We start from the raw sequence: 11789 nt of genomic DNA on the forward strand, positions 1-11789 counted from the left end.
GATATATAGATCTTGACAAGTGGTATCAAAGCTTTGTTTTCTCTTGTGAAGACCGATGTTTTCTTTGAAGATTGACTGTGAGGCTTTTACAGAATATTATTTGATTTTGAAGAAGAAGATGTTGACGTCAGCTAAACATTGTTCCAATGAGTTGTGACGTCAGCTTCTCCGTTCTTTATCTTTCAGATTTACAATCATTTAAGGTTTAAAAGTATTCTAATCTCATATTCAGATTGATTATTGTTTGTTTTGAGTCCAGATCTTGGTTTAATCCATCTGTTTTCATCAGATTTAAGGATTTCATCCTCAGACCTGAATAATTTTCAAATTTTGTTTACAATTTAAGTAATTTTCATCTCAAAATCTTACTAAAAATACGAAAAATATTTTCAAACAAATGGATGACCAAGAAATTTCTACTAACAGGATTCCAAGATTGTTAGGTCAAGAAAATTATATCAAGTGTAAAGTTTTATTTGAGGCTACTGTTTGCTACAATGACACTGAAATAAACTCCATAAAAAATGGTCCATGTGTTCCCACTGAAGGTGCAAACACCAACAAAGTTGTTGAAAGACAAATGAAGAAAAGGGATGAGAAGGCCCTTTCTATGTTGAAACTGGGTTTGTCATGGGAAATATTGATAAGTGTGAATCATCACACAACTGTAAAAGCCATGTATTATGTAGTGGTAGAGATGTTTGAAGGAAACACTGAATTGAAATACATCAAGAAAGATAGGTTGAAGCAGCAACTTGACAAATTCAAGTTTAAAGAAGGAGTAATGTTGAAATCAGTTTTGCAAAGATTTTTGGCAATTGTCAATGAAATCAGAACAAATGATCTTGCTATTACTAAATTTGATCTAAACAAGAAACTGTTTTCCTCCTTATCCGGTGAATGGTATACAACAAGCAAGTTTATCAAAGAAAAGACAAAATTTCCCAATTTCAAGCTTGATGATGTTATATGTTTTCTACAAGCAGCTGAGCAAGAAATGATTGAAAATTACATGATCAAAGAAGAGAAGCCAAGTTTCCAAGTTACAAACGCCCTAATAGCTCCAATGGAAAATATGTCCACAAAGAATCAACAACATATTCCCATCATTGAAGAGCCTAATGACTTGCTGACACTCCAAGGGTTTATGTGGCAAGCCAATCTGGAAAACAAAGATTTAATGTCCAAATGATAGATGATGGTGATGCATCCTCAATGAAAAGTGGACATGCTCCATATGTTCTTGGAAATTCAAGTCAAGGAAATGAATATCATGCTTTGTTTTCAATGTTTACTGAATCCTATAATGCATTTGTTGCCAAGAAGTTGATTCATACCAGTGTGGTACAAGAATATGTGGAACAAATTGATGCAGATGATCTTGAAGATATGGATTTAAAATGGCAAGCAACCATGTTAGCTTTGAGAAGTAAAAGTTTGTACAACATGACTGGAAGATCTACATTCTCTAGTCCAAATGACAGGATTGGATTTGACAAATCCAAGGCAATTTGCTACAATTGTCAACAACTTGGTCACTTTTCTAGAGAATGCAACCAACCAAGACAATTCCAAAACAACAACAATCTTCAAAGAAAACAGTTCCAATATTAGAATCAGGGTCAAGATCAACAACATAGACAGTTCTACAACAACTTTGCTGCACAACAAAACCAACAGCAAATCATTCCCCAACAACAATAACCTATTCAAGGAAACCAACAAATCCCTCCTCTAGGTCCTACAAATTAGAACATAAATATGAAACTCAGCTAAGAAATCAAGGAAACATTGTTCTAGCTTAACAACCACAAGATTGTTTGTTTGACTGGAGTAACCATGCTGAAGAAATTGAGAAGACCAATGTTGCATTCATGTCAAAGATAAATGATGAAGCTGAATCTTCAAGATCATAGGTACATTCCTAAAAGTTCATGATACAGATCGAGATCATGTTTCGACGTTTACGAACAGATTCTACTCTTTAATGTATCGAGCGGAAATCAATACAAGATGAAAAACATGATAGATATCTCTTTTAAGCCCCAAGTTTGTTGACATTAGTGACACGATACAAGATATTACATTTAAGTACATCAGCTTACTGGACCAAAAAATATAACAATAAGAGAACAACGATCCAAAAGCTTGCAAATGAAACTAACAGACAACCTATTTATAGAAACACATCAGCTGCCAAACGTATAAGTCCGCAACAACGCTTCAACGTATAAGTTACATGCACATTCAACGTATAACCTATAAACGTATAAGTCCATGTGCCATGAAATTTCAACGTATAAATCCATGCACATGCAAACAATCAACTTATACTTCAACAAGTAGTCGCGTATAAGACTGTGGCAATCTGAAAATGCATATGTCAACAATAGCAGCAACTTTTATACATGCAAATCAACCAGTATATCAATCAATATGCGGCTAGAAGTAGCCGCATAAGTCAACTATGCACATATACGTCCACACAGCCAGCAACGTATATGATAAAATATACTCATCTACCAGCGTATATGTATAGTATGATCAACAGGTTATGTATAAGACACATATACATATGAATACCTATCCGTATAACATATACATATGATATGGCATGTGCGCTTGTTTGTACATACCCGCTGAACATGTTCTTCGTAAAATCCGTTTCTACGTTTGTTAACACTATTATCAACCGAGCACTAACAAGACGAAAGCGAAAGACGTTTCGTGTACCAACACAAAAAAATCTCCTTCTTTCTCTCTAATTTCGGCCAAATGAAGGAGCAACAAGAAGGAGGTTTTGAGTGTGCAATCCTAGTATAACAGGGTGTTTGTTGGATGCTTGAAAGGTATATAGGCTTGAGGTCTTCCTTTTAGAGGACCAACATTCAAACCATCATCTCCTTCATCTTCTTGGACTCTTGAAGGTGTATCACATAAACACCCTATGATTGTTTATATTGGTATGCATGCAATTTCGTATATGAATCCGGGGCTTGGGTTTTGCATATAAAATCGGTTTTTATATTCACCTAAAAAAATATTTAAAATTTTTTATCTGCTGCATTTTTCATATAAATGAGGTTGTATGACTTTGATAATCTTGTTAAAACCCAACAATGGCATCAAGAGCCGCTTATATGAATACATGCTTCAATGGATCTAAAATTTCAGGTTTTATGGCGTGGTTCACCATATGGCCAAAAGTTTTGGGGCTTTTGGTTACCCCTGGGTGTTTCAAGATTATAAGTTACATGCATGTGGTAATCTTGAAAAATTAAGTCATTTGGATGATTGATTATTTTGTTTGGACAAAAACCCATAGTTTTTGGTTTGCTTAACCATGGCCGAAAACTTTAAGGGTTAAAAGGGGAACCATATTGGATTTTCACCATTTGCATATTTTGATGTTTAGTTGCATGTTCATAACCTAGCCATAACCTTGTATTTGGATGTGTGTTTGTGTTGTGATTCATTCAATTATTCAATATGGTTGTAATATTCATTTATTTGGGTTTGTAATCTATTTATTTATTTCATATTGGTTTGTAATAATAAGTAAATTAGTTGTATTTCTTTTTCTAGTGAAAAATGTATTAGGATATATTTTTTGTAAAATAAGATTCATAAAAGTTAGGGTTTTGGTTTTGGGCCTTAATGGACCTCATAGTCCAAGATGGGATTTTAGTCCAATGACCAAAAACCCAAACATGGAGGCCCAAGAAAGCTAGGAGATGAAGTTGGAGCCCAAAAGAAAGCCCAAATAAAGTGGAAGAGTCACAACACAAGGTGGACACTTGAGGCATTTGGATGCGGGGTCAAGTCGGAGTTCACCGGCACACGCCTTGTGTCATTTTCGTCCCTTAGGAGAGACCTTTTGGCACACTTGTTTTGGTCAACAAGTGTTGTCAAGTTTAGTTGCATATGGTTATGAACTTGTGGTTGTTTTATTTATGCATGTTTGGTTGTTTTGTTAGCATATGAATTGCTTACAAATTGAAATCAACAACTTGCATAAAATTGGTTCCTTAGAAATTATTAGGTAATAAAATTTGTTTTATTAAAGTTTAATGATTTCACAATAAAATGGGTTTTATTAAAAGGAATTTTGAAAATTAGTTTTCAACAAAGTACCATGCATTTGAATGCATGAAAATGCAAGGTATGCAAATTGTTTTCCAATCTAGAATTTAGAAAACATAAATCCCTTTTAAAAACAAGTCGAACACCATACTTTTATACAACAATCAAATCACTTAGGAACTTGATGTGGGATAAAGGTCACCTAACCACATTGGAGGAAACTTGTGAGTTTGAGGTGAGTTTGCCATATTTGTGGGATAAAGGTCACCCAACCACTTGTATGTGCAAATTCACACGTGTGTGTAAGTAGGAAGACTTGATTTGGAAACCATGTGAATAGGGTCACCGAAGCATGGCGTACAATGGTGTTGACGGGATTAAACATGCCAACTAAGCATAGAGATGTTTAACCGATCCCATAAAGCTAGAAGTTGCAAAGGGTTGCAATCGTCAAACGTTGACTACCTTGTTAATTTGAATAGTAGGATAAAGGTCACCTAACTACTATTTGAATGTAACGTTGGTTTCTAGATGTTAATCATTAATTGTCTTGGAGACATTAAAGGGTATTAACGATTAAAATTGATTAAATGATATTGAAAAATACTAAAATTGAGCTTTGTTAAATTATATAGATGGCTACAATCAACAATCCACCTAACGCAATTATCTCCCCCGTGCATAGCCTATAACTAAGAGCTATACTCGATAAGGAGCGTCTAAAATACAACAATTTTACCGGTTCTCACGATCAATGAAGGTGGCAAAAAGAAGAGGCATCACCCGAAACCTAAGTCAAAGGTTGCCAAAGGTAAGGGGCATGTCAAAGGTAAATTCAAAGGGAAGACTAAAGCGGAACCACCCAAACCAAAAGAGAAGAAGCTAAAGGTTAGCTCGGAAGAACCCTGCTTTGGTTGTGGTGAGATAGGACATTGGATGAGGAATTTTCCAACCTATCTTAAAGAGTTGAAAGACAATAGGAATGTGGAGCAAACCTCGGGTACAACTTTCATTATCCATATTGATCTTAACGTTATTTCTTCTAACACATGGGTATTGGATACCGGATTTGGAATTCATATTTGTAATTTGTTGATGTTAAGGAGACAAAGGTTGATACAAGTCTCTTCATGGGCAACAGAGCAAAGGTTGATGTTAAGGAGACGATGTTTTGAAGCTTCCAAATGGTTTGGAAGTTGTTTTTAAAAACATTTTGTATGCTCCTAGTTTGACTAGGAATATTATCTCCGTTTCTCTTTTAAGACAAAATGGTTATGATTTGAAATTTGTAGACAATGATATTTGTGTTTCCATGAATGATGTCTTTTATTTTAAAGCAATTCTGTCTAATGGCATTTATGAATTAGTTCATGATAACACATCCTTTGATAACAGGCTGTACCAATCAAGCACCAAGGAACTCAAAATGGATTTGAGTAAGACTTATCTTTGGCATTGTCGCCTTGGTCACATAAACAAAGATCACATACATACACTTCAAAAAATGGTCTTTTGGAAACAAATGAAGATGATTCATTTGATAAATGTGAATCTTGTTTACAAGGAAATATGACCAAGGAACCTTATAGTGGAACTAAAGAAAGGGCAAAAGACTTATTAGGTATCATACATTTGAATGTATGTGGTCCTTTTATGTGACAAACTAAAAATTTTTGTCTTCTCCAGACAGCCACCGCGACATGACGCAAATTTTCGGGACGAAAATTCTTTCAACATGGGAATGATGTGACACTCGCCAATTTCAGGTTAACTCCGTTAATTCAAACTAAAGATCACACGAACTATTTCATTCCAGTTCACCGAAACACACATGAGTCGACTTAAACCGTTGGTGAACAGACAATAAATATCGTAAAGTATTTGATAATTACGTGTAAGTTTATGTGCTACTTGGTGTTTACATGTATAATGTTAATTCATGAAGAAAATAAACTATTTTATGCTAGAAATTGATTAACTAGAAGATTAGGGGGTTAAGTGTAACATGATTAATAATATAAACAAATTATTATCCAACCCTAATTCCCCTCCCCCCCTTGCGATAGGCCTCCCGCTCTCTCCCCCCTTGGCGACCTTAAACACACACACACACACATACAAAGTGCTTTTCAAGTTTGGTTGGAGGATTCTAGGTGCTAGATAGGTAATTATCATTCCCTTTAGTCATTCTATGGATTTAATTATGCTATTGAACATGTTAATCAAAACCCTAAATCTTGAAAGTAATGATTTAAGATGAGTTAGGGTTTATTTGTATGTTTGTTGATGAATACTAGTGATTTGGTAACTAGTTGTGTTGTTATTGATTTTTAATAACATGTTTCTTGAAATTGAATTTTGAAGTAAAACCCTAAATGTGCATGTAAAGTGAAATTGAGATGCATGGTTGGTAGCTCATAGGTTATTAGTTTGTTGAATCTTGGTGAAAACTGGTGCTGGACAGATTCTTAAATTCGTGTTTAAATGACTGTAACTCGATGTTAATATTGTGTTTGGAAGTGATTATTGACTCTATGATGTAGTAGGTCAAGTCTAGTTTGTAAAGAGTTTGAGTTTGTAATTTTTGGACGTGTGAAAGTTAGTTTTTATTAATTTACAAATCTGTTGTGCAAATATGATTCTAGAAGCCTGCTGGTAGGCTGTTTTGTAATTAGTATATCTCATAAAAGACAAGACCAAATGGCTTGGTTCCACTTCTGGAAGTTGATAATTTTAGTTAGGAACCTGACCCAATTGATCTTGCATTAATTGGATTAGCCATGTAACAAGAATAACAAATAACGTTTTGTTGCTCATAATAATGACTGCTGTGTGTTTACTCTATTTGTTTGATCATTGTGAGAAAACCATATATGATAATAATATAATAAAAATACTTTTAGAAACCTAACTCACGTGTGCTTCTGTGATGATTTTTGGTGATTTTGTTGACATGTTATGATATATTAAATATAGTGATTTTGTCGGGTTAAAATCTGTCTCGATAAATTAGCTGCTGAATTGTTTAAGTTAACATGAAAAGTGTATTGTTGATTGATGTTTACTATGTGTTTGACTTATTTGCCCTTGTGGGAGATAGTTTACTAGGAATGTGCAATGGTAACACTTAATACTTAATATTTTTTCACACACATAACTAATCACCAACGTGTTTGTCGAGTCACACCTATTACACAAAGTAACACGAACACATCTCATGCATAAGTTTTATGTGTCGATTCTAAGGACTCACTCGTAGTTCAAATACTTATAAAATCTCGTTTTGTTTTTAGAGCACTAGTGAGGATTTTCTGTTACGCACACGTTTCTGGAATCTTTTTGTTATCTTCGCAAACAGTGAGTTTCACTGCCCCTTTTACTCTTTTTAACACTTTTATTAGGGAGAGATAACATACTCCAACGATGTTGATTTCGTTACTTTTATAAATCACTTGTAAGGCTAATGGCAAACAAACCAACTAAAGTCCTTCCGAACATCGAACCGGTTAATATTTGGAAAATAGCGAGTCACCTTTGAGTAGTACTACTGGGTTTGACAAACCCTACCCAACTCTAAACTCGACTGTAGGTCGAGTGGGTGTAATTTTGGCTAACACGTTACCATGGTCGTGGTTGACATGGTGACAAGGCAATCGTTAAACAGTCAGCTTCGGAGTCGAACACTTAGTAATACATGCTTAATAGGTTAGCTACCTATTAATATATAATTTACTTAACACTATCTGGTAACGCTAAAACGCAACGCTTTATTTATATAAACCTATGAACTCACCAACCCTGTGTTGACACTTTTATTATATTTATCTCAGGTAGCCGAGGTGGGCGAGCGGTATAGGACATGCATTCATTGAACCATTATTGCTTTACACTTCTTTTGAGTTTTATTTATGAAAACTGTGTTTTAAAGTCGTCCTGTGTGACGCAACGTTATGCTTTACAATTTACGCTTCCGCACTTTATACTTAAGACTTGATGTCTTGGTTGTTTTTAAAACTTTAATTGTGGTGTTTGATATAACTAATGTTTCCAATTCTGTTAGTTCACACCCTCTGACGGTAAAACTCCGTTAGTGGATTTTGAGGGTGTGACATTTTAAGGCAATGACAAGGAATGGTGAAAGATACTTCATTAATTTTATTGACGATTATAGTCATTATGGGTATGTGTAATTTTTAAGACACAAAGATGAAGCCTTTGAAATGTTCAAAGTCTTCCAAAATTAAGTGGAAAATCAACTTAATAAAACCATAAAAGTACTTCGTTCGGATAGAGGAGGTGAATACCTAAGTGATGCTTTTCAAGATCATCTTAGGAGTTATGAGATCATCTCACAACTCACTCCACTTGGAACACCACAACATAATGGTGTGTCTGAAAGGAGGAATTGAACTCTATTGGATATTATTCGATCTATGATGTCTAGAAGCAAATTGCCTGTATCATTTTGGTGTTTCGCATTGCTCTCCGCAGCCCATATTCTAAATATGGCACCAACCAAAAAAGTGGACAAGACACCTTTTGAAATATGGAATGGAAGGGCTCCGTCATTATCATATTTAAACGTATGGGGTTGTGAGACTTATGTTAAGCATAACACCCAAAACAAACTTGAAATCCGATCCACTAAGTGTATATTTGTAGGATATCCCAAAGACACTATGGGATATTATTTCTACAACCCAACCGAGCAAAAAGTTCTCATTGCTCGAAAAGCTGAGTTCTTGGAAACTAATTCCTTATGGAAGGAACTAGTAGAATGGTGTAAATTGAGGAGGATCGAGAACCATAAGCCGATACATGTTTGGTTGATACTAGCAATCAACAAGAGGTTGTTGAGAAGGATCAAATGGTTGATCAAGACACGCAAAACATTCGCAAATATGGTAGAATTAGTAATCCACCCGAAAGATATGGATTTTTCATGGATGGACGCTATGTGGTAGGTTCGGATGAACCCACCACATACCATGGTGCAATGTCACAATCTGATTGTCACAAATTGCTTGAAGCCATGAATGTTGAGATGCAATCCATGCATGACAACCAAGTATGGGATTTAGTTGCATCACCACATAACTCCAAACCGGTTGGAAGTAAGTGGGTTTTCAAGAAGAAAACCGATATGCATGGAAACTTATATACTTATAAAGAAAGACTTGTAGAAAACGTTTTTACTAAAACTCAATGGGTTGACTATGAGAAAACCTTCTCGCCCATGGAAATGCTAAAGTCAATTAGGATATTATTTGCCATAGTTGCATGTTATGACTATGAGATTTGGCAAATGGATATCAAAACCGCTTTTCTAAATGGACATCTTGAAGAAGATGTCTGTATGGTTCAGCCCGAAGGTTTTGTTGATCCACAACATCCTAATAAAGTATGCAAGTTGAAGAAATCATTCTATGGATTAAAACAAGCATCTAGGAGTTGGAATCAACGTTTTGATGAAGAGGTTAAGAAATTTGGATTCATCAACAACGCTAATGAGGCTTGTGTGTATAAGAAAGCTAGTGGGAGCATCATTACTTTCTTAGTATTGTATGTTGATGACAAACTACTATTTGAAAATGACATTCCAACAATGGAAGGTGTAAAAGCCTGGCTTGGAAGTTGTTTTTCCATCAAAGATCTTGGTGAAGCCGCCTATATTTCGGGAATACAGATCTATTGGGATAGATCAAGGCGGTTGATAGGTTTAAACCAAAGTGCATACATAGATAAAATCTTGAGAAGGTTGAAGATGGAGAACTCTAAGAAAGGTTTGGTACCTATTCAATAAGGAACTATATTAAGTGCATCTCGATGTCCAAGCTTAAAAGATGAGCAAGAGAAAATGAAAGGAATCCCATACGCATTGGCTATAGGATCCATCGTGTATGCAACGATATGCACTAGACCGGATGTGTCATGCACTTTGAGTGTGACAAGTAGATACCAACAAAATCCGGGAAGTAGCCATTGGATGGTAGTTAAGAATATACTGAAATACCTTAGAAGGACTAAGAATATGTTTCTAATACACGATCCTGGTGAGGAGGAACTCGTTGTAAAAGGTTACACAGATGCGAGTTTCCAAACTGATCGAGATGATTCTCGATCACAATCGGGATATGTTTAAGTTATGAATGGTGGGGCATTCTCTTTGAAGAGCGCAAAACAAGATGTGGTAGCATTTTCCACCACTGAATCGGAATACATCTCTGCCTCATTGGCAGCTCAAGAAGCTGCGTGGATAAGGAAGTTCACTGCTGACCTAGGGGTAGTTCGTACCATTCAGGACCCTCTAGGGATCTTTTGTAACAACAAGGGTGCAATTGCTCAAATTAATAGACCCCGTGCACATCAAAATAAAAGACACATTGAGGGGAGATTCAACTACATAAGGGTGGAAGTTGAAAAGGGAAAGATATGTATTCTCAAAGTTCACACCGATCAAAACATAGCGGATCCACTCACGAAGCTACTTGAAAGGCCTAAGCATGAAGCTCATATTTGCGCCTTAGGACTTCGATATTTTTGTAATTCGATTTGATCTATTTTGTATTTGGATATCGGAACAATTGTATTTTGACTCATTCATATGAGTATGGTTTATGATTATGACATTTTGAGTTATGTTCCAATTTAGCATGTTTAAATCCATGTATAAGTTAATTATTCTAAATGTCCGTAGTCGATCATATTTGTGGGAACAAATATGAATGTAAGACTACTATGAACTTGGATCGGTGGATATTCATAAGGTATGAATATAGAGCAAGGAGTTGCTACCAAGGTTCATAGATATTTGTGGGATACAATATTGGACTGACCCGCTCTCAGATGTTACTACATGGATTTTTTGTGATTGGTCATAGGTAATTTTTATTAAAGGCGAATATCATAGTATCCTCCGACCTGAGATACATATTGGGTCTTGATATTCACCAAATATTATGCTATGACTTAGTTCTTCGCTGCTATGAAACATGACAGTACATAAGGCTAAGATCAGGTATGGTACGAGGTGATTGTGAGAGACGTATGTAGTCAAAAGGGGATTTTTCCCTCTTACTCGTTGGGAGTAAGATGTCTAAGGCCTTCTAAGTTAAATCAACAGAGAATGATCACTCTATGTCTCTGGATTTGACATGACATCTGTGACAAAAGGATTAATGATATATCACCTAAATCATTTCAAGCAAGGGACTTGAAGAGGATGGTGTTAATGAATGGCACTTCGTCATACGTATTAGGGGTAGTAAACCGTTGTTAGGCAGTATTTGCTACTTGCATCAATCTTCTATGTATCTGGTGCAAGTAGAAGATTGTTGGACTCAGTCTGTCCAAGACACATATTATAATTGATGTGGCTAGTACGTTTTGATCCAAGTCGGGTCATACCCAATAACAAGCTAGACAAACACCACGATATTTATGTAAGATATGATCTGATAATTGGAAATTGGGTTTCTAAGGATATGCACTTGAGAAATAAATAAATTATATGGATAATTTATGTTATGAGAGAAGTTACTTTGCATGGTACTTGTAATGTTATTTAATTTGGTTAAATAACAATATGCATGGCTTATTATACTTTGCATGTTACTTGTACTATGTTATTTGAGTTGTTTAAATAACAACATGCAAAGCTTATTGGATTTTGCATGTTATTTTATAATATAACATAAGTAATAAAA

The 11789-nt window shown here is 35.3% G+C and overlaps 1 protein-coding gene across 1 annotated transcript; it reads left to right on the forward strand.

The window, feature by feature from the left end:
• The first annotated feature begins 397 nt into the window (after positions 1-397).
• LOC143574303 (uncharacterized) lies at positions 398-1192 on the forward strand. The gene is made up of 2 exons (XM_077058956.1): positions 398-896; positions 987-1192. The coding sequence occupies exons 1-2, from the start codon at positions 398-400 to the stop codon at positions 1190-1192; spliced, it is 705 nt and encodes a 234-aa protein (XP_076915071.1).
• Positions 1193-11789: the final 10597 nt, after the last annotated feature.

The sequence above is a fragment of the Bidens hawaiensis genome, unplaced genomic scaffold (assembly GCF_021521415.1).
Source record: "Bidens hawaiensis isolate Kalapana, Puna unplaced genomic scaffold, B.hawaiensis_p1.1 tig00026896_1, whole genome shotgun sequence".
Taxonomy (NCBI): Eukaryota; Viridiplantae; Streptophyta; class Magnoliopsida; order Asterales; family Asteraceae; genus Bidens; species Bidens hawaiensis.

Coding starts and splice junctions, on each gene's coding strand:
- LOC143574303 (XM_077058956.1), top strand. CDS start 398: ATGGATGACCAAGAAATTTCTACTAACAGGATTCCAAGATTGTTAGGT. Junction 897..986: donor ACTGTTTTCCTCCTTATCCG/GTGAATGGTATA, acceptor TTCTACAAGCAG/CTGAGCAAGAAATGATTGAA.